The sequence below is a fragment of the Scophthalmus maximus genome, chromosome 19 (assembly GCF_022379125.1).
Source record: "Scophthalmus maximus strain ysfricsl-2021 chromosome 19, ASM2237912v1, whole genome shotgun sequence".
In the NCBI taxonomy this organism is placed as follows: domain Eukaryota; kingdom Metazoa; phylum Chordata; class Actinopteri; order Pleuronectiformes; family Scophthalmidae; genus Scophthalmus; species Scophthalmus maximus.
Genome location: NC_061533.1, coordinates 5,685,357 through 5,703,099, shown reverse-complemented (window position 1 = coordinate 5,703,099; position 17,743 = coordinate 5,685,357). Strand labels below are relative to the sequence as shown.

The following is a 17,743-nucleotide window of genomic DNA, read 5'->3' as shown; positions in this document are numbered from 1 at the left end:
GCAAAGGAATACTACTGGATTTAGCCATTTATTGCTTCATATTTACAGACATTGCACAATTTGCAAATCTTAGGCGCGCACTAAGTCTATAAGCTCCAGGCTTTAATCAAGCACTAAGGATTCTCATATGTGAGGGATATAGATACACGTTTTGTGCGTGGTTTATTTTTTTGTGTGTGCGCGTTTGTGTGGTTCAATAGAGATTTACATTCTTTACATTTACACAGAGATAAATATATATACTTTAAACAATTCAAAGAATATACAAACTGATAAAGCAGTTCCAAGACACTGGTAACTCCTCCACTTCTGTGTTCTGCTGGTCAGCGGCTCAGGGTCTTACACCGGTGGTTAGATGCGGGATGCCGGCCGTTAGATTCCAACTTGAAAACAAAAATGCGTAACGCTTCATCCTCTTGGATTTGCCAAGTTAAGCCTGATCCAACTCTTCACTTTAGTGAGCAGTTGGACCATTTCCTCCTGCAAAGAAGTCACTGTGAGATTTGACTTCATTGCGATATTTTGTGCGTACAAGTGTAAAATGACAGTGACTAAATTAAAAAACAAAAAAACACGTTGCTTTTGAGGTTCTTCTAAAGTTGTTTTTCTTTTTAAATGCCAAGAATTAAAACACGTCAAAGGTATCTGAAAACTAAAATCGATTATGTTGACACAGTTTTTGACTACACAGACCATGTTGAGACCCTCCTCTAAGCTTTGAGATGCATACTTCAGGTCTTGCAGGAAGATAAGTGGCAGGAAAGGAGGCACAACCACATCTCAAAGATTCCCTCACAACCGACTTCCTTGTCAACCTTCAGTCTCTCAGTCTTTTTACGGGTGGTGGGACGGGGAGCGGAGCGGGGATGGTCGGCGTGGGAGGACGGAGGCTTCGCGAAGCTCAGATGTTGAAGCTCTCGCCGCAGCCACATGTGCCCTTGATGTTGGGATTGTTGAAGACAAACTCACTGGACAGCTTAGACTCCACGAAGTCCATCTCTGTTCCCAGGAGCGTCAGCTGAGCCTTCTTCTCGATAAACACCCGAACACCTACACGAGTCACATCAGAGCCAAGCATCAATACCCAGCACATAACATATCTCAAACAATGAAACGGCAAACTTAGAAAACACGTTTTTGGTCATTAAAGCCACTAAAAAAAACTTAATATGTTCCAACTTTATCACCCCTTAGTGGTAGTATCATTTTAAGTCACAAGATAATTTCTGGGGATCGCCAGATGGTTGAGGACAAAATAATAGTCAATTGGAAATAAAATTACAAACATTATACTGGGAAAGAAAAAATGGTTATCCTGGTGGGTCACAAGTCGAAAAGTTTGAGAGCGGCCGCTTTAAATGCTGTAAATAATCCTCAAAGAAAATTTTTATTTGAACTTTGTTCAATCTGTCCTCAAGATCCAAATAATTCAAAGTTACACAGTATGAGGAAAACACGTCAATTAAATGATATTTACCATCCTGCAGCACCTCCTCATCAGATTTGTCTCTGTCCTTGGTGTAGTCCAGTGTGTAGGTCAGTCCATTGCAGCCACGTGTTCTCACCCCGACCTTCAAACCGATCTAAAAAAAAAAATGCAGATGAAAACTAATGTAATATTACCAAACAATACGGGGTCATTCATTTTGCAAAGAAAACTGTATATACTAAATGCATGAATAAAGGAGCATGGAATGCAGGTGTTCGGGTCAGACATCTCGAACACAACAACTTGTTGAGAGGCATCATCTGACTACGCAAGGAATCAAATGTGTTTATAACTGTTCCAATGGACCAAACTGAAAGACGGAGTGAAAAGCTATTAAAGAGAGAGGAGCACAATTTGGGTTTAATGTTTCTCTTGGAAGGCAGCGATGACTCAGCTGCGCACATGAGAACTGCCACAAATAGCTGTGTGACCAATAACTTTATCTGTTTTGTAAAGCTACAGAAATTATAGCAATATCATATCTAGAAATACTAAAAAGATCTGCTGGGTTTCCTCCATGCGAAAGCTTCTGTGTCTTTAAGTCACGCCTTTGCTTCCACGAGTGGAGCAGATATCTCGAGCTTTCTACACACACACGACTGGCCAGCCTTTTTTGTAAATGCTCCAATGTCCCAGTTCCCCTAAACTACCCTTCCTGCTGTGCTCCTAGTTTTGTTTCTCTAAAGTGAAAATAATTGAATATCAAAAGCTGATAACAGCTATTTGTTGGTGTTAGACCGCCATGTTAGGCAGATAAACATTGACATTGAGCTAAAATCTTGAACAGAATCTTGAATAAAACAACACAGCTCCCTGCTGCCATTACACAACATGCAGAGAAGCACAGCATGCTCGATGATATATCGTTTCAGTGAATGGTGGTTGAATCGATGTACTCACGTATTCCGGCTTGTCCTGCAACAACACCCTGATCTTACTCACGGCTGATGGAGTCTGAAGAAGAGTCAAGAGAAGATAAATGGATATTACGCACATCTTCAACATGAAAGCAGTGCATTTATGCAAAATGACCATTTCAAAACACACCGAGCAGAGGAATGACATCAGAGGAAACAGACTATGTGGCTGGTTTAAGTTTCTTTGGCTGTTTTGATACCACTTCCCCCCCCCCAACTGTGGCAAGGTTCTGTTATAGGGGCTGACATTGCAGCTCCTGCAGCCAGGCAGTGGATGAAAGTGCAGAAAAGGTGAATCTGTGTTTGGGACCTCTTGTTCAGTCTGAGGTGAACAACACCGCCCATATGGTGCTAATCCCTCTCAAAGCCTACGTGTTCATCTCTGCGTGTGCGACTGTGCCGCCAAATGTACTGTACATCCCATGTTTCATAAGTACACCGTCAACCAAATGTGATGACAATGTCCAACAGTTAACTTGTTTCTTCCTTGAAGAGTGTGTAGTTAATATCAGGTACAAAGTAAAAATTAATTGCTATGATTACTTGTTTTAACTATTACACCACATTTATATTTGTCATTGGCCTTTACACCTGAAAGCTAAATTGTAGCTCTTATGACAGGATCTCTGCAGCGGCCTCAGTGTTGAGGGGTGTCGCCGTATTTAGCTCTTACTTCAATGCACCCTTGCCTTTATCAGCTCAGGCCACACATGATCACCGTCATCCCTCCCATCACAACTAACCATGACTCTGCACCGGCGGCTGCCTACATTGAGAGTCTAATTTGACATTTCATAGGTCATAAAACAATAATCTAGTACTTAATACAATCGCGGACAGGTCGTTTGATAATCACCCTTGTTAGATGTAGCTACTGACTTATAAACAGTCTATTTTGGCATCTGGTTAAAAAATGTAAGCCTGTTAAATATGAGACCCTTAACAAATCAACATTGTGCAGCTTGGCATATTTCTGCTCCGTGTTAAACTGCTATTTAAAATGCCAGTGGCTGCAGAGTCAGTGGCACATTATCAAGCTACGTCTTAGCTTAGCAAGCTAACGCTGCCTTGTTAAATAACATTAGCATCTAGCTAAACCCAGGACAATGAGTTAACAACCCAATGACATACATCCATAGTCAACATATTTGGATATCATCAAATACAGTATAATAAAGTTTTTAAAACATTTTTTGGGACAGAAGTTCTTCGTGTAACGTTCAAGTTACCGATGGCTAGCTAGCTAGCTTAGCTTAACTCCCGATCACGTAACGTTAGGTAACGGCCGCCGGTGTTGACGCCACACGTCCTGGATTACCACACAACCCGGACCGGACAATCAAAATGATTTACATGAACGTATAAAAACCCTGTATTTAAAAACATACCAGAGTCAGCGCGGCTCTCGTAGCGAGTATCTTCCTCTTGCTGACCGCTCGGACGGTCGCCCGGACCATGGAGGCAGACATGTTGCTACAGTCTATAATCACAACATTGGACTGCGCACGCGCATTAAAGGATTGGACGCACCCTCCACATAAAAGGCCCGTTCAATGATTGGCTAATATGACGGACAGGTTTTCGAGCCAATGAGATCATGGGTAAAACTCCCTCGAAGATGAAGACGAGTTTTTTTTTCTCCTGTTGCGTAAACCTAACCCAACTGTCATCGTAATATTATAAAAGTTACTTGCTAGTCACTTTCTTGCATAATCCATTGTTAACTTCTTGTAAAATATCTATATCAATACTACATCTGTGGTTTATACTGGCTAGAGATTTTTTTTAAACAGTTAAATCTATCCATAATCCATAATATCAGTTTTGTCAGTCACAGCTCACCAACGCCTCCTACATTGTCAACAATTCGGTCACACTCACACAAGACTAAAGAATTGAGTCTTTCATACATGTAGAAGCACAGTTTGAGATCTGCACACTGTCCTGGGAAAATAATATTTTCAAGCACATATTCCACACTGCGGTTTGATTTCAGTTTAATGTTTGTTCTGGGGCACAACATGGATTTGCAAGCCAATGTATCCTGGCAGGACTGGGGTTCCTTAAACCAAATCTCCCATTCGGGTACAGGAAAATAAATGCAATAAAGGGGTGTCATTACAAAGATACTTTAAAATGAGGAATTTCCTTACAATACCATCAACAACACGTTTTTTTTTCCTTCAATAAAATTTAGCCATATTAGGGCCACAATAAAGCCAAACACTCCCTAGTTGAAGCTGATGATGAGCAGCTCTTTGAATTTATCTAGCAGCAACATAACACGAGGGCGTGACCCTCACAGTGCAGCTACCAATCTGTGGCACCATTACTACGAAATGAAGCCTTTGTGGCAAATAAATACATTTATATTTTCACTGAAATAATGGGAAATTACCTATAGTAAGTGAACATAGCATTTAAAGCAGTGTATGCCATCAGCTGGACCAGTTCTTCTTGAAAAAAACAAACCCCCAACCAAAGAATGTTAAGCACAAAACTTTCTAAGCTATGTTCTTGCACTATAATTACAAAACTTCCAAACGTGTGGAGACACATACGGATCAGATTTAACAGAGGAAGAGCAGTTTCACTGTAAAGTATGGATCTAGGAAATTGGGCGTATCAGTGGTCTTGAGAAGAAGAAAAAAATCTGTTGCAAACACAAACACACAATGAGACAGAATTCAAGATGAGCTGCTTCCAATGCTGAGGGAGAGAGACTGCTGGACGTCAGTGCACATGACAAATTAAAAATGATTCTTAAAAGAAATTCCATTATTTAAAAAAAAAAACCTGACCATCACAAAAGTTACACTGCCATTCAATGGTTTTTTAACTCATTTTATAAATGTTTTCGTGAGATCACAAGATGGAACTGGAACTGGATAATTCCTGATTAAAAACTTGCAATTTGAAAATAAGGAATAAGTGAACTGATGAGTGACTTGGTTTAATTTTTAAAATTACCTTAATGACTCTTCACTGACCTAAGGCTACTTAAACCAGCTGGCAAACTCACTATTGTCCCTTTGTGTTACACCCAAAGCACCAAACACTTGTTGTTACCTGTGAAGACAGTTGAGCTTATAAAGTGTCAAGAAGCGTTAGCATCAATCACAAGACAAAAATGTACATATGTTGTCTACAAAAGATACCTTATGATGATGATGATCAAAAGCCGAGTCACTTCTCAGTTACTTACATTTTCTGATTTAAGCAATTTCACATTGAAAAGTATAGAGGATACAAAAACTTGAGTGGCAGTGTAGGTAAACAAAGACATGATGTGCATGTGTAATGGCTTGCTTTGTTAAAATGAAAAGCTTTAAAAAGCTCCTCTGAGGAGAAGCACTGCAGGGGAAAAAAAGAAAAAAAAATCAAAACATAAAAAGGCCCTATTTGGCTTCAAGTCAAGGCGTCCTGGCTTTGGCTTTTGATGGGCTCCCATTGGCCCAAGAGTCCCGTACAGATTTTAACGGTTTCTGGATTTTTCTGTCTGCCTGGACAAGAGTACAACCTCAAGGTTTTGTGTGGCCACGGCTGCAGCTCATTCCACCGGGCTCTTCCTGTGACCAGAGCGACCCACATTTCGGCAGGCTAAGCTACCTGTAACGAACCAGAATGCAACAATCAAAATTTATTTCCAGAACATACTGTTTTTGATCTGCAACCGTCACTTTTGCAATGTAAAAATATACCCCGTCATATCAGACTAAATTAAAAAAAAACACCCCCAGATCAGATTGACTCAATGTGATTAACTGACAGCTGTTATTTGATTTATTTGCTGCTTTATTTGCACAAAAAATGTGTTTGGATCTCATAGAAAACAACAGATAAAAACAGAAGCAAAATGCTCAACTTGAGCCAAAACATCAGCCAGCTTTCCCTGTCGCCACAAAAACATGTCTCCCTCTCATTCTCTCTCATCACCAGCCCTAAAACAAGACAGTTGGCCCAGAATATAAAAAGACAACGGCAACAGTTTTTGTTTTTGTTTTGTATGTCTCCTTAAATTAATAACATATTTTTGCTGGGATTTGACGCATGAGGAGCTTATGTGATTTATGATACACCTGGTTTGGTATTGTAAAATTTCTTTGAACCTTTTTCAACATTAAAAAACAAAGCAAACATTTAAAATCAATTCGCTAAACAATGATAAAGAAAACTTGATGAGGAATCTTTAATTGTGACACTACCAAAGGAATTCTAACTGAAGCAGATAACAGTAACACAGTAACTTCAAATACCTGCTTGTGGACTTAAAATCACATTCTGTTGCCTTCTCTTCTTCTCCTCTGGTATAGGTAAACCCTGATTAAAAAAAAGGAGTGTCAACAGGGGCACAGGTGTAGGAATGTACACATTGACTGCCCCAAAATTGTGATCTTACCTGTTTCTCCTTCTCTCTCAAATTCCTCAAGTGGGATGGAGCCGAGTAGGTACAGCTCTCCATCTTCAGATTACCTGCCAAATCATAAACCATAGGTTAAAAGAAAGCAACTGAGTAACATAAATTATGTTATTATTAACTTATACTAGTGAAACATCTGTTGGAAAACGTGATTAACAAATGCAAATACAATAACAAAAATAGAGTAAAATTAGATGTGTGCACCTGCAGGGCTTCTGTACTGTGGACAGTCTTTCTTAATGTGGGCACTTGATCCACACAGATAGCAGCAGCGCATTTCCAGTGCATCTCTTTTCCTCCAGTGCTCACTCTTGTGTCTGAACTGATCCCTGGTGTCGTCCGCAGGGTCCATTTTGTCTCTCAGGTGCTCTGGCCTTCTCTCAGAGTCCCGTCTGTGCTTGGACCTGGACAAATACATTAAAAAAACAAAAGTAGCTTGACACAGGGTGCGGAGAGACATGCGTCTGTATAATAAATATGTCTGTGACAAATTCAGACACGCATTGGGATTGTACCTACTTTTTACGCATGGGACAGTCTTTCATGAAGTGGCCGATCTTGCCACAGATGCGGCAGCAGCGGTCGTTGGGAGCCACTTCCCCCTCGGTGAGAACTTCAGGATCAAAGAAGTACTCCTGAGACAGATAGGGACAAATCACGTCGTCAGTGCTTGGAAAATGTCACCACGATGTCCAAGTATGGTGTTTACATGGCAAACACTGACCATCTGACTGGGGTACATGGGAGGAAAGGTTTTGATGGGTGTGCCAAACACCGTTCTGCCATTGATGAAAGCCTTCATGATGAAGTTTGTCACTGTTTTCGAAAGGTCAAGACAAAAAAGTACATTTGAAAAAGGTCACAACATTAAGAAGGAAATGAGACAACAGAGGACAGATATTAAAATATAGCAATAATCATACTTTTCCTGGACAGACCAGCACCAAGATTGTGATTCAGATCAAATGGATCTGTAATATGAACACAGGAGAATGTCAAATTCATCAAAGCATACACACACACACACACACACACACACAGTCATTTCAATTTACCTAACAATACCAGTCACTAATTGTGATATATATTAAATTATCTGCATGGACTGATGCATGTTGCTGGACAGCCGGTTAGTTGAAAACAAAGTGCAACAACAACACTCGTATGCTACCGTGTTTTACGCTTTCACATGAGCTGACCTTCAATGACGATGTATTTGGACGTCCACTGCTTGTTGAAGGTGGTGAGGCGGCCGTGCTGACGGATAGAGATGACGTGCTCCCTGAAGTCGAAGTCCTCCGTGTAGAAGCGGAGCAGGCCGAGCCACAGCTCCCCCACCGTCTCAGTGTTGCTCCCATACTGAGACCAGCGACTGGGCTGCAGGTGAAAGACAACACGAGATTTTACAGGTTATTAAAAGACACGTGTGGCTACGTTTAGTCCCAAAAATGTTGATATGGACACACACAGAATTTGTTAAAATACATAATACTCACTAATGTTTCCAAGTCATCAAAGAAGTACACGTTCCAGCCATCGACCATCACTTCTGGCCTCTTTCCATCATAGATCTGCAAAAAAACAAAAAACAAGTGAGGTCAGAAAATGCAGCTTTTATTAACATTTCAACAATTGACACATTTTTAGTTGTCTGCTTGGGAATATAATATTGTCTGTCTAGATAGAGAGATGGTCTTAAATAAATCAACAGCCCCTATTTGACTGATGAATTATTATTTATAGCCCTAAAAAAGTCCTGTAAATCCAGAGCCTGAACAAAGAGATTCTCTGAGATCAAGCTTAGCATGAGTTTGTCTAAATAAATATTTTGAAAGGACAGATAAAATATAGTTTCTGGGGTATATAAATACTAAGCTATAAATTATTCTAATGGCAATGCCACTCAGGCATTTCAAAATTGAAAAAGTAATGTGAATGAAAAGAAACTTAAAAAGCAAGTTTGACAAACATGTCATTGGTACTGTACCTCTTGCAGCACAGGGATGACTGGTGGGTTTCTCTGCTGGAGGAAGTACAGCACCATGAGTGTGTAGGCGTAGGATGAGAGGCTTCCTCGTGAGGCATCGCCAATGTCGCACATCTGTAATGGGACAAATAAAGAAATGTAGTGGTAACACAGAACAATATACTGAGACACTATAAAACTGTAGATACATCGACATATTGTGTGTGAAGGATATTCACCTTAGCAAAAACCTTCATAACGTAACAGAGGATCTTCACTCTCCTATCGATAGCAGCGTACGATGCCAGTAGGTGTGTGTTGTGCAGGGCCTGAAATAGAAAAGTGTCACTCAAAGGCAAATGTGAAATGTGTGGGTTTTTCCACTGACTCTTATCGGTTTTACTTTAATGGGAAAACTCAAAAACAAAAGAAGAGAGGGACAAAGAGCCTCACCAGTGTGTTGTAGAGGCTGATGTCTCCCTCCAGGCCGGTGCGAACATGGTAGAACTTCACAATGGGTACTTTTGCCGTAGTGATGGGAAGGATGTTCTTCAGAACTGGTGACAGGGTGCAGATGAGTTGACAGATTAAATATATGATACGCCGACATTTTTGTTTAGTCAATTCTGCTCCATTTCTCATTTCACTTTACCAGGGATTATGGAACATTATAGCACTTTCGATTTTCTAAAGAAAGCTACATCCATGCTACTACGATTTTCATTTCAAAACAGCATTTTAACACTAAAATGGTAAAAAAAAAAAAGGAGGTTTTATTTACAGAAAATACTGACAACAAGAAACAGCAATGGTGAAAAGTAAGACATGTGATTTCTTTTTTGGACAGACGACAAGGTGGAACTGTTACTGACAGTGTTTTGCATTTCCTGTTGGTAACCGAGTCGCTAAGAATCAATCAGGAAGCAAACGCAGGTGACCCGCATCATCATTTCAAAACATCCAGCGGTTTTGCCCGTCCATACTACAATGCAGCCCCTGAATTTTCAAAATAAAACAGGGCCAGCAGTGTTTCCAAACTTCTCAGTTTTAGGGGCTCGAAAACTCTGGAGTAGTGGGGACGGCAGGTGTAAATGTAGAAGCTGTGATGTGTTTTGAAATGAAAACGTAGTGGTGTTGATGTAGCCTAAAACCAATGTCCGCTGCAAGCTGACAAATCAAACAAACCAATCTAGTCCAGGTCTCCTTTGCCTTACCAGGGTGTTTCCTCAGCATTCTTGCCAAGCTTTCGATGATACTGATGCAGTCGACATCCTAAGAAAATAAGACACATTAGGATGAATGTCACATGTCCCAGAATGGGAAGAGAAACCAAATATCTTCACATTAGCGTTCGTTTTTTTCCCTCTAAATAGAAACTGTTACACATATTCAATTGGGAAATTTTATAATGCCACTAAATTTAAAACGCTCATAAAAATTACAACTCAGTACAAATAAAGAATGATGCTACACAGAAGTACACCTGACCACAACATTAGAAGCATATGAAATTAGCAGTGAAAAAAAGATAACCTACATCAAGGGACTCCTGCCCCTCAAACACCATACAGATATCAAGGTCACTCTGTCTGAAGCCAAAGCCATTTTTGGACGAGCCAAATAGTTGTAGCCGGGCTCCTGTAAAAAACACAAGAACAGGATCTTTCAATTTCATCCTACATATAATGTAATATCACGCTAGTTTCAGTCTGAAACACCTAAGATGCTAAACAGTGAATACTGTAGTTTACGTCACCAGCAAACTGTCGTCTAACAAAGTTCTCCAAGTCTTGAAGAATGTGCTCCCGTACTCCCACTTCCAGTTCATCTGGGGCGAAGTCAGCTGAAATGGAAACAGACCTATACTCAGATCTTGCCAGTGTCACAAACTTAATTTAAACAATTTCACAAAAGTTTTAGAATGGTAACTTATTTGTGATTTGTTAACAGTGGTCAACATGAAGATGACTGACAGGATGTCATAGGTATAAAAATGTATGCACATATGACTAACAGCTTCCAAAAATAGCACTTATTCAGTATGTATTTCGACTTTCCAACACTAAATACTTAGATTGGCATGAAAACTACTGGAGGTTGAGTTACTAATAACAGGTCAGTCATTCATGTAATTTAAAACACATTGGACCTAATGCAATAACCACTTGAGCTGATTTGTTCTTTTATTTAAATATCTTTTCATTATCACCATAATAAAAATACAAAAAAGCAACTATTTTATAAAACAATCTATCACATTTATCTGACAGCTGCATCACCTTGAACACCTCCAAATAAGTAATAAGTCATGAGCCATTTTGCTTTAAGAAATCTAAATTACCATCAAACCATTCTCTTTCTCTCTATACATTTTTATTACGGCTCTACTTTGCTCTGACAAAACATCACTGACAGATGTAGTATATTACATTTCATTCAGGCACCGAAAAACAGCTTGTACAACTGCTACATTTGCTATTTTCCTCTGCTGAATTTTGACAACATAGTTGTTTTTTTTAAATTTCGAGAAAGACTTTAACAGAAAATTTGAGGGTGTGGTAATGACTAAATCATTCAAATGTGCACCGACTTGTGAACAGGTGGCACTGGTAAAGTCAAAACAAGCCATTTACAAGGAGGTTGTGCAACAGGCCTTTTTTGAACAGAGCCCTCGTCGATGTTATCAGCGACACCTGTGTTCTTCCTACTCGGGCTAATGTCTGCTGTGAAAAAGGCCTTTCAAGAGTTTTCTGGATGCCACTTTAACCACCAAATCTCACGGGTATTAAAATGTGATATTTTGAAATATGTAAAAATTTCTATCTGCCGTAATTTGACGTAAAAAAAGTACAATTTTCTTTCACTCTCACGGGTCATTTCAAATCACAATTACTTATGGAATGAGATTATACTTACTGTAGCACTGCTCACACACTTTGTTGAGGACACTGAGAAACTCTGGTGTCAAAGAGGGCAGAGGCTCCAGCTGCACTTTCTTGAAATCTTCTGGGCAGTCTTTTTTCAGATGACCATCGCGCTTGCACAAGCTGCACACGACCAAGTGTGACTAAGGAGACATTGGAAAGAATTTAACTGAGATGATGCACCCAAATTCATTTACAATATCTTCTCTGGTTTAACTTCCAGTTATCGACCAGGCCTTCATAAATATTGTGTCAAGTAAAAACACAAAGACAAGGCTAAACCTACCTTTCCTCTGGTGAACGCTTGCTTGGTGAACGCATAAGACAGTCGTTTCGGTTTTGGGATCTTATTTTCCAGGCTCTGGTCTTTAATTGCATCCTCCAAAGGTGGAAGTGACAGGCTGCAAGGTGCCAGCTCCTCTTCTTCCTCCTCCTCCTCCTCCTCCATTGAACCAGGTGTGTCCAAATCTGGACCCTCCTCATCAGACAAAAGATCCTCCCCTGAAATCTCATCCACTGGGAAGATGTCCTCGTCCTCTGTGGTGAAGCTGTCCAAATGGCGCCTGACTTGTGTATCCACGTCCTCATCCGGCTCTTCCTCGTCCTCTGAGAGACTGCTCTTGCCCAGATCCGCCTTCTCCTTCTCTCGCTCTTCGTCGGAGTCACTGTATTCTTCGACTTCCTCCTCCTCCTCGATAATGCAATCAGAGTCCTCAGGACCATTTTCTACAGCTTTGGGTTGACCTGCACGCTGCGATTCAATGGTGAGCTGACTGAAATCTGACAGGTCGTTAGTGTTTGCCCCTTGGATTGGTCCTCGCCGCGCGTCCGTCTTACAATTGGCAGCTGGCGCGTTGAGTGGTAGTGCAAAGTACTTGTATGTGGTTTTGAGGCAGTGGACGATGTACTCGAACATCTGCTGGCTGTTCACTGTGCGGGCCACATTTCTCTTCACGGCAAACGGGTCTAAATACAGAAAGAGACACTGGTTAGAGATGAACCACGTAGGTAAGATTAATACCCCTCTCTCTCTCTCTCTCTCCCTCTTTCTCAAAAATCCCAAACTTCAGTGACAGAATCAACAGTATTATCAAATCCAAATCCATTCTACCTGGACATACATGTATAATCTTCACTACTACTTAAGCACCAATACAGTAAAACCTTCAAAATTCATACTACACATGAGAAAGCTTCTTACCCTCCACAGCGATGCGTTTCTTTGGCCAATCTTTGATCTCCCGGGAGAGGACGGCGCTGGTCCGCACGCTCATCACATTGTCAGCCATGTTGAACTCCAGCGAGTAGAAGCGAAGCATTTCAACCCAGAGGAGCCCAACTTCCACAGGCGGACGAGGGCTCGGAAACACCAGCGGCACCTGCACGAAAGCACATCGGACTTAACATACAATCCAGGACGTCAGACAACTATTGTATATAGTATTTTTTATTGTATATAGTTTTTGTTACTGTTATTGCTTCGTATTTCTATTTTATCTTTTTCCTACGAGTTTCCAAAGTATACCAGACTCTTTGCAATATTTTTTACTTCGGGAACCTTTTTTTTTTTTTGCTTACGTATAATTTGTTAATCTGTTAGACTGCCAAAACAGTAGACAACACCCTCTATTCAGACAAAAACTACATCTGTGTCTTCATGTTTACCTTTCCCTTGATACCGGAGCCCTCTGCTGGCTGTGATGAATCTCTGGGGGGTGGCGTGTAAGCCCAGTGTAAATAATCATCCTCTATTTGCATGAGATTGAAGTCTGACAGCCGGCTGAGTGAAAACACCTTGATCTAAAAATAAAAAAAAGATTAGATTAGTTCCTATTGAAAACAACTACCAATGAATAATACTGAAATTAACACTATATTGTTTTGAGGGGCGAGATGCAAAGAAACACACACACCTCATGGTTCAGGTAGGTAGGCAAGAGAGACTCTTTGCGCTGCTGTAAAAAGTAGATAACCATGAGGGCGAAGACATACGGCGGCAGCCCACCTTCCTCTGCGCGGTCAATCTGACAGATCTGAGCCACAAGAAAGAACAATACAATGTGATGTTTTACAAAAATACTCGGCAGATCAGAAAAAACATTCAGGTCAGGGTTTCAACTGGGAACAAACCTGGGCCCAGCGCCTGAGGCCCAGAACCAGTGGGAGGAGATGATTCTCCCGACTGGCGAGAGCAGACAGATAGGAGGTGGTTTGGAACGCGTTTTCATTCCCTGCACTCACTTTGCAGATCAGGCCACTGTTGAGAATGACAACGTTTGAATATTCAGTAGTGGTTTACTGCTATTCTACAAATGTGTTTGTCCTCTCTGCATGTAAAAAATAATAATTCTGGTAGCATTATAAGGTTTTGAATTATGGTCAACCTGATCAGATAATGACTTCAGATATTAAATCATACTAAATCATAAGAGTTTGATTCATTGGTTTGATTTGATGTTGGAGATACCCACCTATTTTTCTCTTTGCAGATAACAACAGGCACCCTGGCATGAAAATCAGCTTCCATGTCCACAAAGGCAGCTGAGGACAGAACAAGACACAGTTCTTTAACAGCCCAGCACATGACTTAACTTCCTATGGTGGAAGGCTAAAAAAGACAGTAGCTGAATGAATAAAAGGTGACTCACGGCTCACAGAGAGGCTCTCCTTGACCAACAACAACACGTCTGGCTGGTGCATCTGTGAATACATTCCATTTCAAAGCCTTTACACAACATAAATAGAATATTAAAAGGCATATAAATGTGGTGTCTCACAAACACATCCATAAATAAAACCACTTATGAAACCACAAAAAATAAAGAAAGGATTCATTTTTGCCATCCCCGTAGTCATTACTGTATCTGCTACAAACTCATACTAAACTAAGATGTTGGTTATGCATATTAATTATCTTATTTGACACAATGTCTCTTGTGACTTGTTTGTAGTGTTTGTTGTGTCTATTTCCATCATACATTTATACAACCAATAAAAATCTTCATATGAAACAGTATTCACACCAACAAACTCACACTGGGCTACTCACGTGAGGTGGATACTGAATGTCAATGTTGACATCAGAATCCTTAAATCCAAACTTAGTGCAAGATGATCCATATAGCCTCAGCCTTATCTCTGCAGGTAAGAGAAATCGACAGAGAATATTTTTATTAACATTAAAACAACTCACAGAACAATAAAAACGATGTAAGGGGCCAACTGCCTGTTTGCTAAAAAAGCATTATCACCATCAGGATGAAATCATCCTCACCATCTATTTTCTCCTCAGCTGACTTACCAGGCAGGACGGACAGGAGGAGGTCTTGCATGATGGAGACTACATACTGCCTCCTCTCGACATCCTGGTCATTCATCCCATGTTCCAGGATGACAGCCTCTAATGCAGCACTCACTGCACTGATCTGCTCCGGGCCCGGAGGCAGAATCTCAGTCAGCATCACCTGTTCTTGCATCTCCTGTTAACAAAAAAAGCAAACAAGAAAATAGGAATTCATTTAAACATAATTATAACTGCACAATGGCAATCTTGATAGGTTAGCATCACAAGTCAACAAATTTTTATTGTAATCCTGGATGTGGCGATTTGCATTGTCCAACAATATCTCACCCGAGCTCTTTTCTTGTGCCGTTTGTCTCTGATGTGCCTGTAAGCGTCAGACACAGAATCCAAGAGGACGTCGCACAGAGCGCAGGTGTAAAGTGCACCGGGGTTACTGTGGGGCTTCTGCAACAGTTTAGGGGGGGGGGGGGGGGTTCAAACATTAGACAATGGCTGCAAAAAATTATGCTGTCAAGGATGTTCCTAACTCATCAAATATTATTTCACTGACTTATCAAAGCATATTTACATGAGGCTGTATTTTTGAGATACCACAATGAACGTCTGTACCTTCTTCAGGCAGTAGATCTCATCTTTGCCAAGTCGCTGCTCTGCTTGCTGCAGGCTCTGCAGCTCTTTGGCCGATAGTGTGGATTCTTCAATCACAGAGGCCTGGTTCTCCTCAGCAAAAGGTTTCTTCCTGTTTCTGTTCCTCCGTCTTTTCCCTTTGGATGGAATGAATACATGTTTCAAAATACGATGACGAAGGTTTTTCGTGGAGATAAGTAATGTGTATATGCCTTGGATGTTTAACTACAGTCAGTTCTTACACTCAAACAGAAGATACATTTTAATATACACCACATCTCTGTCATCAAGATCAGAGTTGCAGGCGGAAAAAATCATTGTGGTGTGCCCCATTTTAAAAGATGTCAATTGAGATTGTTGGCAGATTGCCTCAGATCTTTTAGGGTTTAAAGATAAGCCTAAACGAGTTGCACTCCATACCTGATTTATTAGCACCGTCATCTGCGTCCTCCCTCGGACCCTCTGCCTGGACACTCCTCCTCCAGTGCTGCTGCTGCGAGCGCTCTCTCCATTTATCTTCTCTAACGCCACCGCTGTTCTCGGGACCCGAGAACCAACGGATGTCATCCTTCTGCGAGGGGCTCTGACCACCTCTGAACCCAGCAGGGGCGTAGCTCAGAGGTCCCAGTCCTCCCTTCTTAGGACTGGCACGGTAGGGCCCAGCCTGGTTCTTCTTGCCCTGCTGACCTCCCTCTGGCCTGAAGTTCTGCCCTCGACCCTGGTCCTGGAACCTCCAGTGTTCTTCCTTGTCTGCTGCTGCTGCTGCTGCTGCTGCTGCTGCTCCCCTCTCCCAAGTGCTCTGCCTGTTACGGTAAGGCCTGCCAGGGTTTTCCATGATTCACTTTTGCTAAAACTGCAAAAACACGATACAGAATAAAGATATTGAGCAAACAGTGGAAATAGTCGTCATGTGATCGCAACACCATTGACTCAAACTGTATGCCAACGGGATCATCTGCCCAACTTTCTCATATGTCTTACATGTTCACTTATACACAACATCCGAAACCTGTCGTTTAACGTACAGCAGCTCAGCAGCTGATGTACGTTGAGCCAATCGCGTCATTTAAGTTTCGATTCGCATGAAATCGTCTGTAACATGCAAACAAAGGTGACACGATAACCGGCACTTGAATTGTGAGCACCGTGGGGAAACGAAAGTTAACATCGATGCTTCAGCTGTTACCAGTGCAGTCCATCACCGATTTAACCCTTGCGTTGGTTTCGATTACGGTGCCACAGTTTGTACAAGTGTTACGTTAACTCAAGCTCCCCTGGCTAACTGTGACGTTAGCCAAGTGAGCTGACTTTGTTATGGCATGCTCTGTTAGCGCACGCTAGCTTACTAGCTTCTGCTAATATGCCGCTAGCGTTTCTCGTTCCTCCGTCTCAGGTTAACGACATGAAGCAGTGTCACGCGCACACCTAACACGCCGCCAACCAACTCTTGTGAATGAACCAAAATGTACCGTTAGCTAACGTAGCCCCGTGTAGCACCTCGCTATCATTTAGCTCGTCGGCTAACGTGACGACACCTAACATCTAGCCCCAAAGCTAGCTACAGCTAGCATTGCTAGTTTTTTTTTTTACTGTTTTCAGGCTGTTTAACCCGCAGCTGCGGGAGTAGACAACCATTCGTAAAATGCTAACGATGTCTATCCGTTTAAAGGAGCCGTTGAAATACCTTTTGTGAGAGTACAGACGACATATCTGAAGGCTTGTTTGGGTCTGACTTGGCAAGATCGTTTTTGTCTCGCACTGGAGTTTGAGAGGTGAAGTCCCGACTCTGTTTGTGGCCGTCCGCTCTAAAGTTCCGCCCAGCGCAAAAAACGGGACAGGTCCATTTTCACACGCCACGAACTTATTCTAAAAGGCAGTTGTGTGGTCCACTTAATTCTTTAATCGGCGTAGCTTACATCCACTGCTAACTCGCCTCTGGTGCGCATCATTCAGTAGTGTACTGCAAGCCAACTTTTTTTTCTTCTTCCTAGGATAACGTTAGAATGGGCCCGTCTCACTCGGTCTCTGATTGGCTGGTACTCGTTGCCTTTGTTGTTAGGTTGGCTAGAGGGGGAGTGATGATTGGTTAGAGATAT

General features: G+C 41.5%; 2 protein-coding genes across 3 annotated transcripts; both read right to left on the bottom strand.

The window, feature by feature from the left end:
- Nucleotides 1–9: 9 nt before the first annotated feature.
- isca1 (iron-sulfur cluster assembly 1) lies at nt 10–3,945 on the bottom strand. Its single transcript, XM_035640422.2, has 4 exons — nt 3,795–3,945; nt 2,390–2,443; nt 1,478–1,583; nt 10–1,050 (listed from the first exon to the last, which is right to left on the bottom strand). The coding sequence occupies exons 1-4, from the start codon at nt 3,873–3,875 to the stop codon at nt 902–904; spliced, it is 390 nt and encodes a 129-aa protein (XP_035496315.1). The 5' UTR covers nt 3,876–3,945; the 3' UTR covers nt 10–901.
- Nucleotides 3,946–4,386: 441 nt separating this feature from the next.
- Nucleotides 4,387–17,694, bottom strand: tut7 (terminal uridylyl transferase 7). Of its 2 annotated transcripts, none has more exons than XM_047329234.1 (29): nt 17,564–17,694; nt 16,068–16,500; nt 15,630–15,784; nt 15,348–15,464; nt 15,018–15,195; nt 14,766–14,854; nt 14,365–14,416; nt 14,188–14,257; nt 13,847–13,973; nt 13,630–13,749; nt 13,382–13,516; nt 12,918–13,095; nt 12,003–12,682; nt 11,709–11,859; nt 10,549–10,635; nt 10,330–10,430; nt 10,007–10,064; nt 9,246–9,349; nt 9,032–9,121; nt 8,814–8,927; nt 8,323–8,397; nt 8,026–8,203; nt 7,750–7,797; nt 7,551–7,642; nt 7,346–7,461; nt 7,031–7,230; nt 6,806–6,879; nt 6,663–6,726; nt 4,387–6,015 (listed from the first exon to the last, which is right to left on the bottom strand). In XM_047329234.1, exons 2-29 carry the CDS (start codon nt 16,480–16,482, stop codon nt 5,957–5,959), a joined length of 3,927 nt encoding a protein of 1,308 aa, XP_047185190.1. In that variant the 5' UTR covers nt 16,483–16,500; nt 17,564–17,694; the 3' UTR covers nt 4,387–5,956. The 2 variants fall into 2 exon arrangements, with proteins under 2 accessions (XP_047185190.1, XP_047185189.1); XM_047329233.1 differs by having other exon boundaries at nt 17,332–17,600.
- Nucleotides 17,695–17,743: the final 49 nt, after the last annotated feature.